This window comes from Bubalus kerabau, chromosome 3, assembly GCF_029407905.1.
Source record: "Bubalus kerabau isolate K-KA32 ecotype Philippines breed swamp buffalo chromosome 3, PCC_UOA_SB_1v2, whole genome shotgun sequence".
Classification (NCBI taxonomy): domain Eukaryota; kingdom Metazoa; phylum Chordata; class Mammalia; order Artiodactyla; family Bovidae; genus Bubalus; species Bubalus kerabau.
In genome coordinates this window covers 143,519,973-143,533,012 of record NC_073626.1, presented here as the reverse complement: position 1 = coordinate 143,533,012, position 13,040 = coordinate 143,519,973, and the positions used below count along the sequence as shown (strand labels likewise).

Below are 13,040 nucleotides of genomic sequence, written 5' to 3'. Positions count from 1 at the left end.
ACCGTACAAATGAATAAGAAAAATGAAAACTAAATAAAATATATCCCCAAGTTTTTTGTTATGGAAATTAATATCCATACATGGGTGACTCTCTTGTTCCTTTTCCTCTTTAATTCTTCCTTTTTCCTTTTTTAATTTAAAGTTATTTAAAAGCAGAGAAATTCTATGTTTTAAAACCAAAAATATCTAAGTTACTTTGTACTTTTGTGGCTTTTTGTTGACGTGAAGGTTTTTTTTTTCCTATATTGTGGATCAGCAGCCTTTAATGCAAACTTGGCCTACTTTTCTGGTGTAAAGAGAAAGCAAGGCCTGAGCCTTAGGTAGATTGATTGGGAGGATGAGGACAGTGAAGAAGAGATGGAATAGCTACCAACAGTAGCCAGGGAGCAGGATAATACCATGGAACCCAGATGGAAGAATAATTTCAAAGAAACATTTTGTAAACTCTAATGAATGATACAGAGGACCTAGGAGGTTAAGAAAAAAGTAGTCAGTGCATTCGTGGGGACTGCATAAATATCTTGGGTCAGTTCCAAGATTAGAGGATAAAGTTGTGTAAATTAGGTTAAAAAGAGTTTGAGTCAGTAAAATGGCTTTAACCTAACAAATCCAACTATATTTTGTCCTAAAAAAAGATAATTTAAATAGTGTATACTTTTTTCCTGAGTGAACAATGTTCCAGTGTGTGTTATTGGGGAAATGTAAATCTGTTCCTTCAATTCCCATGTGCCTATTACAGTGAGAGAATGTGAGCATCTTTAACGTTTGTATTTTTTATTTTAAATGGCCCCTGCTGTTCAGAAGCCAGGTATTTCATCTGATGCTCAGTTGAAGAAATGCCCTGTTTAATGCTATATCATATTTTATGGATTATTAATATGTGTTATAGAGTTTTAGACATAAGTAATAAAGTAAACCATGCTTTTGGGGAGATTTAAGAGCTTTAAAATTAGTATAATTTTAAACATATACAGTTTTAACTTTTGATCCCTCTTTCTGGCTATTCTTTCCTATGCCCCTGCAAAGATGTTCCTCAAGTATATATGGTAGAGAAATGGAAGAACTGTAAGCCTGTCAGTGGAGAGGAGAGGGAGAGAATATGATGATTAGAGAAACCAGCAAGGTCAAAGTTAGCTCTTTATTTGTTTTTGTGTTTTGGTTTTTTTTTTTGCAAGACCTTGAGGGAAGACTTGAAGATGCTTGGAAAACAGTGAGTAAAGGTGAAAGCAGTTCTACTCTTAACATGGCTAGGCTTATTTATCTTTCTGATAATAGTAGCAGCAAGTTCGTTTTCTTTTTCTATTTTAATTTATGTAAGTGAGATAAAGATACTTTCCCTCTCAATCTGTTATACATTTAAAAATATATATTTTATGTATTTCTTTTGTCTATTTACAGCTTCCGAACTAGCGAAAACCCCAAGAAAAAGTGTTTCGCTCAATAGGAAGAATGATCCTAACATTACAATAGACATTCCTCAGTGTAGCAAGGGTAAGATTCTACCTCAGTTGTTTAAGGAGAGTTTTCAGAGTTGCTTCAAATTATAATATACTACTTTTTTTTTTTGCTCTAAGTGAATGTTTATATATTTTCTTTTCTGTTCTGAAAATGCATTCGGTAGATGCAGGTAATACTCCAACCTATGTGCTTTAGCGTATTTAGCAAAAATACAAAAAGTAAAGGGCAAAAAGATCTGTGCGGGTTGAACTTGTGCAAATTGATGGAGCCAATAAATACTGTTGTCACGTGCCTAAGTTAGCCAGATGTTTGTGGAAGATTTGCTTTGGCAAATACTATTTGAAATAAGGTTTTGGGGATTTGTAAGTCTTACAGTTTGTGGAGAATTGTGGAGCACTTGTTTTTGAATAACCCATTCCAACTAGATGAAATAGTGTGCTATTATAGTAATGAGCCGGGTGTTCCCTCATGGTCCAGTGGTTAGGGCTCCACGCTTTCACTGCTGGGGCCTGGGTTTGATCCCTGGTTGGGGAACTAAGATCTCACAAGACACATGACATGGCTAAAATAAATAAATAAAAATAAACAATGAAAAGATGTAGTTTTTCTTGTTACATGAATGCTACAGAAATGTCACTAATGGGAGCAATCAGAAAATTAAGAACAGTTCAGCCTCTAGTGGAGACGTAATTAATTGAGAATTCAGTAATATAGTGGCTTCTGGATAGAACTTGCAACTTTGCTTTTAATGAAACTAGGTTTTTATGGAACATAAAGTATTTGTAGTGAGTAATGGCTTTTTGTTTCATTCTTTAGGGCATTCTGCTTCAGACAAATCTCAGTTGAAGGTAAGCAATTGACTAAAAATAAGCAAAAACCATAGTGTTACAAAATAAGGCATGATGAAAAATAACCATTTCACCTGTTAATTTAGATAGTACTTTATCATTTACAAGTATCTGCTAATTAAATACCTGACTTACAAATGAAGAATGTGAGGTTCAGAGAAGTGAAGTGACTTGTCTAAACTCACCAAACCAGGAAAGGGACAAGCTGGAAAATGAAGCCAGGTTTTCTGGCCCCAACTCTTCTGTGTCAGAACTACCCCTGGGTATTTTCATCAAGTAGAGTTGGCTTGGAGATTTTACGGTATGGTTTGGTGTTGCTTTTGTATATAATGTTTTTTTTTGGTGGGGGGTGGGATTAATCCCCAAATCCACTAAATCTATTCATCTATCCCCTTATCATTTATGTTTGAAACCTAAGTTGGCTTTGGTAAATTCATTCCGGGGTAGCAGACAGTAATGAAAAGTTTATCCTCTCCTTTGTGTTTTTGTGGTTTTGTTCTTTCATAATACTTTGTCAAGTGGCCCTGCCTAGATGTGGGCAAGCGCAGGTAGGCATGGATGAATCCAGGATAATGAATATGTGAGTGGTGAGTGTTTCCAGGCCTAGGTGGCTATAGATTTAGACATGTCTGGACTTGTGTACAGGCTCAGTTCTGGGAACCCCTCATAAAATTTTGAGTATAGACATTCAGGGCCATGGTTATAGCCTGTGCGGGAATGTCCTATTTTAGGCGAGTGTAGGTGTGAGACTAGACATGTCAGAGCCTTCCGTGCCTTTGATAATGCTTTTTTCCCCCATATTATATCTTGTATCACTATAAAAGAATAAAGCTCATTCTCTCCAGTACTCTTGCCTGGAAAATCCCATGGATGGAGGAGCCTGGTAGGCTACAGTCCATGGGGTTGCAAAGAGTCAGACACAACTGAGTGACTTCACTTCACTTCACAATCCAGTCAATGTTTTAGATATATTGGCACATTCTTTTTCAAGTTATGAATCACAGCTTAGTGGATCTTGTTGATTCCCTAAAACACAGTCAGAAAACCTGTTAATCAGTGGTATTATACCCACCACAATAAGAGACCATCATCCTGAGAGAGTCTTAGTGTTTTATCTTAGAAGGGGTCAATCAGGAGAGAATATGGATAGGGCTTTGGGATCTGGACTCGAGGGTTTTAAGGCACATCTATCAAGATGGGAAACTGATCTGTATTAGACAAAAATTCATGGCATAGTATTTTAGGATTAGTGGACACAGTGAGGAGAGGGTTTTAAACTGAGTTTTGTCTAGGGTAGCAGACAGTAATTGAAATTTACTTATCAAAATTTGAGTTTTGATAAGTAAACAAGTAAGCAAGCTGTTTGCCCTGGTTAGTAATCTGCTATCCTAATGGGAGAATAGATTGCCCAGATGAGCAAACTGTCAAGATAAATTAGTTGCAGAAATTTCTGTAGAAAACAGTGAAGTTATTTACTAGTTTATAGCCTTACCTTTTTGAGCAAGAATTTTCTGAAATGATTATTTTGACACAGGTGTTCTCAGACCTGATAATTAAGCTCTGTGGATATAGGTTGTCTCAGTTCTCAATCCAGAAATCAGTTTGGTAGGTCATGATCTACAATTTGAAAAAATGAAATAGGATAAAACAGGAAATTTCTATTTTATAAGTATTATTATAATTTAACTCAGTTATATATGCACATGTGTACTGGATCAGGGTGGCAAAATATTTTTAAAAAATTAAGGATCTGTATCAAAAAAGTTTAAAATATACTGTGATATATTTTATAAACCCATGGATCAGATCAACTATTATAATACTACTATTAATATCCTGAATCAAAATTTAGTTACAATATTTATAACTAGTGCCATCGACTTATCATAAGACAGCAGACTTATATTTTGTGTCATATATTCATGTTGCCAAAAAGAAAAGGGTGTTTTATCTTTTTATCAATACTGTTACCTGTATACAACCGTAGGCATTTTATTGTGCAGAAATTGAATGGTGTTAAAGTATTAGATTTTGTAAAGAAAAGAAAAACATGTTATATTGCTATAAATGTTTAAAAAATTAAAACTACAGAAGTAAAAAGGAGAAATCTGTTTCTGTCCTCACAGACTGTTTTTTATTTCTGGCTGTGCTGGGTCTTTGTTGTGGCACACAGGTTCTCTAGTTGCAGTGCATGGGCTTCTCTAGTTGGGGCATGCAGGCTTAGTTGCCCCGCAGCATGTGGGATCTTAGTTCCCCAACAGAGGGTGCAGCCCATGTCTCCTGCATTTTGGAAGGCAGATTTCTTTACTACTGGACCACCAGGGAAGACTCCTCACAGACTACTTTAACACCAGTAAATTTTTTGTACATTGAAAGGCCCATTGCCCTAAGTATAGGAATCCCATTTAAGCAAATCCCATTTGCTTACTGATCATCACTGAACAGTATTACCTCTTTAAAAAAAAAATTTCTGCTAATCTGATAGGTGAAGAACAGTTCAAACACTGATAAATTTATGCTTTTTCTTTACATAATAATAGAAGTCCATACTTTACAGATGTCTGGAATACAACTTACAGTATCACTCTAAGAATCCTTTGGAATTTGTTTGTATCATTTGTGTTGTTATAGTCCTTTTTTCCCCCCAACAAAGTCATTTGTCATTGTCTTCTAGTTCCAGGAAGTAGCTCCTCTAATTCTAATGTCATCTGTTGAAAACAAAATATTTTTTTCTTTCCAGCCTTTCTTGCACCCAGATCCATCATTAATTTCCATGTCATCATTATTATTTGACTATTTAAAACTATGTTGCTTTTTTATTTTTGAACAGAACAATGATAAAAGTGAATTTCTGTCAACAGCACCTCGTGGGCTAAGGAAGAGATTAATAGGTGTGTATTTCTTTTAACACTGAGTTTTTTTATTTAAAAAAAGCATCTAAACAAGAGGCAATAATGGTTAAATATACAGGTTCTAGCCTTAGAATGCTTGCTTTTTCTTTGGCCTGTCGCAGGGACTTCTCTATGCCTCAGTTCTTTTCATTTGTGAAATAGGGACAACAGTGGTACCAGCCTCAGAGTTATTTTGAGATTAATTGAAATAAAGAATGTCAAACGTGCTTAGTAGTGCTTGACCACGATATATGCTTAACAGGTGTTAGCTATTATTATCTTTTATTATTATAACTACTTATTGCTGTTTCTTTTCATGATGGAAAGGATATGGTCACATCTTCAGTTGAATTGTGAATCCCTTAAGGGCAAGGACTATATCTTATATTTTAACTCTTAACACTTAGCACCGTGTCTTTTTACAGTCAGTGGATATTAAGGTTAGTTAAAATTCTTCTTCAATATAATAACATGCTTTCTGGTTTATTTGCCAAAGACAGTGTTAGAAATGGTTCTATTGATTTATTTAGAAGTTTTATATTGAAATAATTCAAAATATTCAGTTATACTGAATACTATACAAAGCCAAGTAAACAAATATGAGTCCCACCTTTGGGGAAATTAAAAGTGTTTTTGGGTTTTTTGGTTTGTTTGTTTTGTTTTTTTTGCAGCACTGTATGGTTTGCAGGATCTTAGTTCCCTGACCAGGGATTGAACCCGGGCCACCGCAGTGAAAGTGTGGAACCTGAACTACTGGAACTACAGGGAACTCCCTGTTTTGGGGTTTTTAAATGTTTAACTTTGGGGCAAATTTCTTGTTGACCTTGGTTTCCTAAAGATATCAGCACCTTTCTTGGGGTTGACTCCTTGACAATATTGACTGACATTGTTAAGTCCATGCCCCGTAGCCGTTCTTTTCAAGGTATAAAGTTGATGCTACATTTTTAATCAACATAGAATTTATAATACTAAATTAGTGTATATCTGAAGTAGTAAAAGATATATGTGCAATTGTTGTTATTATTTTATGTCAAATACATCCCACATCTTAATTTCCTCTTTACTCCACAGAAGAATCCTTTTTAGAGAGAAGGTGAACTTCCTTTTCCTTCTCAATAACCATCAAATAAATACACCAACACGTATGATGTATTCATGTAAATAGAATAAAGACATTGTCTGGTACCTCCTACCACTTCTAACCCATGCATCTACCATGGGCAGCAATCACCACAAATCTGAATCTTCTAAGCTGTATATGCCCACAAAATCAAGCTTTCTTTTTTTTCTTTTTCAGTATCTATATTTGTTACATGCTGACTGGATATTCTGAAGTATATCTACTCTTCAAAATAAATAGTGATTTGCTTAAAATTATTTCTTTTGGAATTTAACCTTTTATGATAGTTTTATATTATTGAGTGTAAAAACTAGTTTTATCCTTACTTTATGATTATAAAACTAGTTTTATTATTTCTAGAGAGTGGTTGGGGTCATTATGGTTTGTTTAAAAATATAACTTTTATGTCAACTCTGGGATGGATTGTGCCCATGTATTAGTAGTACTTAAAGTAGTGACTGTCATATATTGAGTGCTCTGTCAGTTAGGATGGCATTTTCAATGGGCAGCAATGGAAAACTCTATAACACTTGCTTAAGCCACGGACATTGAAGTGTCTCACATCATAAGAAGTCTAGAGATACACAGTTCGTGGTTAATGTAGTGACTCAACAGTGTCATGAAGGATCTTCCTGTTCTTCCTGTCATTTTGCTTTATCGCTGGCATTTTTCATCTTTAGTTTTGATATTTTATATTGCAAAATGGCTTCCATAGCTTTAAGCTATGGGTATAAGTCTTTGGGACCCCATGGACTGCAGCCCACCAGACTCCTCTGCCCATGGAGTTTTCCAGGCAAAAACTGGAGTGGATTGCCATTTCCTCCTCCAGAGGAAGCCGACCTAGGGATCAAACCTGTGTCTTCCTTCGTTGGCAAGCGGATTCTTTACCCGCTGAGCTACCAAGGGGTTTTCCTTTCGTAACTGAGGAGAATCTTTCCCAAAAGCTTCCAGCAAATTTTCCTTCATCGGTTAAATGTTTATGTAGCCAACTCTGGTAGCAAAGGAGGCTGAGAGAGCATGTACTGGGCAAAGGAAAAGACAGTTAAATTTACTGTGATTATTTATTCCTTGGCACATTACCACATTTTACGATGAATTCTATTAGCAAGGAAGAAGGAAAGAACATATTAGGTATGACTGACAATTTCTGCCTCAGTTCCTATGTGTTAGGCATTGTTAGTTGCTTTATATGTATTTCAGTGTAATCTTTACAATGTTTTATTAAAAACATTGTTTTATTAAATTAAGCAGTGGTAGCCTCATTTGATAAATGAGGAAACTGGTGCTCATAAAACTTACAAAACTAGCTCTGGTGAGATCATCATCATGTAATGACAAAATCAGAAGTCACAATCTCTTACTTCAATGCCCACACTCTTCCTAATACCCTACAATGTCTCTCTTGGCAAGCTGTCCAATTTTCCCAATTACTTCTTCCCCCACAGTTCCACGGTCTCATTCTGACAGTGAAAGTGAATATTCAGCTTCCAACTCAGAGGATGATGAAGGGGTCGCACAGGAATATGAAGAGGACACTAATGAAGACATATTGAGCCAAAAGATTCAAGCTCAGAATAAAGAAGTTTCAGCTCCTGTTTGCAGAGAAACCCCTTCTAAGAAAATGAAGAGAGAGAAAATAGTAAGTGAAGAGAGAACTTTAACCTGAAAGAAAAATTAGTAATATCTCAAAGATAAGCTACCTAAAAGATCCAAATGGGAGGATCAGCACAATATTTTTACTTCACTTTTCTACATTTTCTTAGCCTTTCACATAAATTCCCACATATATATTTCTGAACTTTGTATCCTGGCCTCTCTGTCTCTCCATATCCATATATCAATACCATAGCATATGCTAAAGGTGGCAATTCAGTTGACTTGAAAAAGAGCTTTTCAATAAATATTAGTTGGATAATTGAAGGCAAGACTTCTCAGTATATACCTTTTTATATAGTTTTCTTTTGTACGACTGTTGATGTATTCAGGTTAGTGTAAGTATATAATAAATGCTGTGACTCTGGATCCAGGTTGAGTTGTTTGGAAAACACTCCACACATCATGGCCTGAGAAAAGGCTAATTATCCTCTCATTTTCTGTAAAGATTCAGAGCAGAGCCTACTGCTTGATAGCTTTCCATTCCGTCCTTACTTTCATAGAGGTCAGTCATGCCCCACATCAGTAGAACCTGTGGTCAGTCATCTTACTGGAATAGTAAGCAAGTCTTTTTTTTTTTTTTTTTTTTTTTTTACCCTTGGTGTTGATATCTTTTTCATTTTCACAGTCCTTCACCCACACTTATTAAAGAATTTGCTAGGACTGTGTGAGGCAAAACAAAGGTCCTGATATATAAAACTTTTTTTTTCTGTAAGTCTGGATGGGAATTATATGTTGGAATTTAGGAATCATTTTTGGACAGACTACTTCAAACTAGTCACTTTCTTCAACTTTTATGATCCTAAGAGTTACTCAGTTTTATCACTGGAATTAATTTTGTTTGCTCCTTAATCAAAGTGTTGTTGCTTCAAAAAGAAAATACTGACTGCCAAATAAAGAATTTCACTTATCCTGTTTTACACTGCTGTTACTATCTAGTTTTGATATAAAACAAATATCTGAAACTAAGAACTGACTTTGCTTTGTCCACTTTCAGAGTCACTTAGTAGAAAAATATTTTGAAGCCCACAGCAGTTCTAAAGTTTTAACCTCTGATAGGACACTGCAGAAACTAAAGAGGGCTAAACTGGATCAGGTATGTTGCAATGAATGCTACTTCTAAATTTTTCTTATTGTGAGCTGAAATATATACTATATAAGCAGCAAAATCTGAAGAGTACTGTAATTATGTTTTTCTCTTATTTATCATTTCTTCAGGACCTACAGTAATCATCAGGGTCATAGTTTCTTTTTTTATTTTATTGACATATATATACTTGATTTACAATGTTGTATTAATTTCTACTGTGCAACAAAGTGATTCAGTTATATATATATATATATTTTTTTTTTTTTTTTTTTCACATTCTTTTCAGTATGGTTTATCACAGGATACTGAATATAGTTCCCTGTTCAGGGTCATAGTTCCTTTGAAATCCATGTACCATTAATCTCTATTGTTAATTTAATCCATATATTCATTGAACTTCACATTGGTCATAAAACACTGACTGACCTGATTCTGAGTTAAAAACCTTGCAAAATGTAGTGGGTATTCTGCTTTCTGGTATTATGGAAAGCCTGTCCAGTACAGTAAGGTAACAGGGTTACTATATACTATGGTTCCAGTGTGTCAAAAAATACCATACAGTTATATTCAGGGCTTTTATTCATACCTCACTAAGACAAGACACAGAGACACAGAACCATCTGAATAAGAAAATGTTTGATTAGAAAGTGGGCTTGATAATTGTAGTCAATAAGACATTGTTATTGACTCAGAGAATCAAGATTTTATTATTTTCTGAAAGTAGAATTCAGTGCAGTTTCCTAAGGTATACAGGACTTTGACATAGTTTTCAAGCTATAGAAGAGAGGAGATTATTGGGTAAACCACTGTGACCTGGATGAAATGGTGCTGTGTGGTTGGTTTTTTTGGGTGTTTTGTTTCTTTCTACCTGGCTCATTGGTATTGCAACTCAAATCAGAGACTAGCTGAAAACATGTGTCAAGAAACCACATTGTTCCAAGGAAGAGATGGCACTAACATCTTCTTAGTGCATCTGTTTTTATATAAGCAGCATGGGGGTGGGGGGAAGTGGATCTAGGGTCAAAGTAGGACTTCACGGGACCTAGAGACAAAGATCTCTTAGAGAATGAAAGAAACACCTGTTACTGATAATGAAAGAAAGGAGAGTCTTTCATTAATTGCGGACATAGCTGATGGATACAGTCTTAGTAGCACATGTCAAGAAACATTTATATCTCATGTCTTCCAGTTAGCTGGGAGTTGGCCGAGCTAGGATTTGCTCCACATATCTGTCTTCCTTATTGGACCTCCTTGGAATGCTACCAGAGGCATGTTCTTCTCATGACAATGTCAGAGACAGAAGTGAAAAAACAAAAGACCTTGTAAAGCCTGGGCTCAAAACTGTCTCTGTCACTTCTGCCTCATTCTGGTAGCTGCAGTAAATCACGTGGCTGAAAACAAAGTCAAAGAGCAGGGGACTAGACTCACTGGTTTAGTGGGAGGGATTGCAAAGTCACACAGCAAAGGGTATGGATAGGGGAGCGGCAAGTGCTGAGGCTGGTAATGTAATTCTGCACAGATGGAGAGATAAATTTTTTAAAGCTACCTGCTTAACATTTCACTTAGAATTTGTCCTATTTCTCTTTAAGTATGTGAATAAATAAAAACTGTTGGCAAAAAATCAAACTATAGGCTAGAGTGTTTAGAATCTTGATTGCTGCACTAGTCTTCAGTATTAAAAGAATATTTTACTTTAAGGATAGAATGATGAAAACACAGTAGTGCCAAGGTAAAAAGGGATATACAGCTTTTTGCTAGTGTTTTCATTTCAATAAGTGAGCTGTGTTTAGTCACCAGAATGTCTGGATTTGTTGTCAAAACTGGGAGGCAGGTTTAATCATCTCATGATGGTAACAGTTTTTTTTAGAAATTAAAGCCTTACATTTGGAGTTCATTGTCATGTAAATGGTTCTAGACAAAACTTAGCAAATTCATTACTGTTTTACATGTTTGTATGTAAGAGTATATAACACATTTTACAGAAACAAATACTGAAATACTGTGTATATTCAGTAGAGGCACTCATTACCAAACCTGATTAAAGTAATATTTCCACTAATAGCCTCTCCTAACCTCGACTTGTAAGGGAATATTTTTACTTTGAATTGATTGGATGTATGTGACTTGAGAGTGATCTTCTTCCTGCCCTCTTCCTTTTTTTTAAAGCAAACTTTGCATAACTTATTGAGCAAGGTTTCTCCTTCCTTTTCTGCTGAACTTAAACAACTAAATCAACAGCATGAACAGTTATTTCATAAATGGATGTTGCAGTTACAGTAAGTACTATTATCATTGTAAACCTCTGTAAAATAAATATATTTACATAATAATATATGTACATAAATCTATGTTAAAATCAAAGCAGTTAGACATTAATTTTTTTTGCAGTGACCTTGATATGCATTTTTACATATGTATAAAAATTTGAAAAACTAGGTGTTTTCCCAGTTGTATGACCCAAATGTAGAAATGTCATATTATTATATGACTCTTCTCAGAAATTCCAATTTGCAGAAAATGTGTCTTTTCTAAGTTTAATCAAATTTGAAAGCTTTTATAAACTAAATAGCCTTTCTTAGAATTATGAATTATTATAAAAATATTTGAAAATATAATTTGTCAAGATTGATAAATATATCAGATTTTATTTCTGATATATTTCTGATTTTAGAAACAGCCAAGTTTCTAAAATGAAAGAATATATATTTTTCTTTTAATCCCATTCTATTTACATGTACTATAGACCTTCAAATTTTTTGAGATCTGTTCTATAAATATTGTTTTACCATTTTTAAATTGTTTTTTAGAATATTTTATCATTTCTCAAATACTTAAGGTAAAATTTTAAACTTGCATTAAAATACCTAGAATGGTAAAAATTAAAATATAGAAAAATTTTCTATAATTATTTTTATATTTGTATTTAAAAGAAACTTAGTATAAGGAAGTGTTTAAAACATATGCTATACATGTGAATGCAGTAAGAACATAGAAATTGCCACAGTTTTCCCCAGTTGATCCTGGTTTTCTTTTGCCAATAATAAATCAAAGGATTATGCTAGTAAGAAAATTATTTTCTTCCCTGTTAGGACCTTACCTTCTCTGAGTAACTATGTATGGATCTGTTCATTATAAGTTTATATAGCAGATCTTCACTCTAATCCTACCCCACAGCCCACCAGTTCTTTTCTTCCCATATGTCAACTTTGATAACTTGATTTGCTTTGCTTCCCAGCCTAGACCTCATAGTCAGCTACTTCAGTAGAATTGCTAGTTCTCTGAATTCCCTTGCTTGGTTTTTCCTGCTGCTTTTACCTTGCTAATCTCCACCTTTGAGGATTTATCTCTTTTCTTCTATTTCTAGGCTATCCTGCATTGCTGCAGAGCATCTCATAAATACTGTTTCTGATTGACCTCCATAAACAATCATGGAGTTGAACTTTAACTTGACGCTTCATGCTTGATGTTCTGGGTTGTCTCATCCACTCTCTTGGCTTCAGTTGCTCTTTGTATGTGAATAACTCCCATAACTGTATCTGTAGCCCAGCCAAAATTCACTTCAGCAGCAGATATGAATTATATTGAAAGTGTCCATGTAGAAGTTCTATAACTAATTCATTATACATAAAATTTAACTTATCTTAAACCCATCATTTCCACTTGCCCCAACTACCTAGGGTAGTGAATATCACTTCATCATATAGTTGCCAATGCCAAAAAACTGAGTTATTCTTAATAGTCCTTTTCATTTATCTTCCATATCTAATCATTCTCCAAATCCAACTGATTTGATCCATAAAGCTCTTCACACTTTATGTTTTTCTCCATGACACCTAATTCAAGTCCATAGTCTTCAGTTTTACCCTCCTTCCTATCCATTCCTCAGCTCAGCCAGTGTAATCTTTCTAAAAAGATCATGTTACTTTCCTACTTAAAACCTTTCACTTAACACCTGACTGCTGCTGCTGCTAAGTCGCTTC

General features: G+C 34.7%; 2 protein-coding genes across 6 annotated transcripts in view; both read left to right on the top strand.

Annotated features, from left to right (window-relative positions):
* PPIL3 (peptidylprolyl isomerase like 3) overlaps window positions 1–13,040 on the top strand; it is a 119,178-nt gene that overhangs the window by 63,371 nt on the left and 42,767 nt on the right. The gene's annotated exons all lie outside the window — the stretch shown is intronic.
* Window positions 1–13,040, top strand: part of ORC2 (origin recognition complex subunit 2) — a 39,863-nt gene that overhangs the window by 14,967 nt on the left and 11,856 nt on the right. For all 5 annotated transcript variants that reach the window (XM_055573068.1, XM_055573067.1, XM_055573071.1 and 2 more), the window contains 6 exons: window positions 1,399–1,491; window positions 2,275–2,306; window positions 5,137–5,197; window positions 7,763–7,956; window positions 8,968–9,066; window positions 11,227–11,336. In XM_055573068.1, the coding sequence (XP_055429043.1) occupies window positions 1,399–1,491; window positions 2,275–2,306; window positions 5,137–5,197; window positions 7,763–7,956; window positions 8,968–9,066; window positions 11,227–11,336 (589 nt within the window). The remainder of the gene's footprint in view (window positions 1–1,398; window positions 1,492–2,274; window positions 2,307–5,136; window positions 5,198–7,762; window positions 7,957–8,967; window positions 9,067–11,226; window positions 11,337–13,040) is intronic.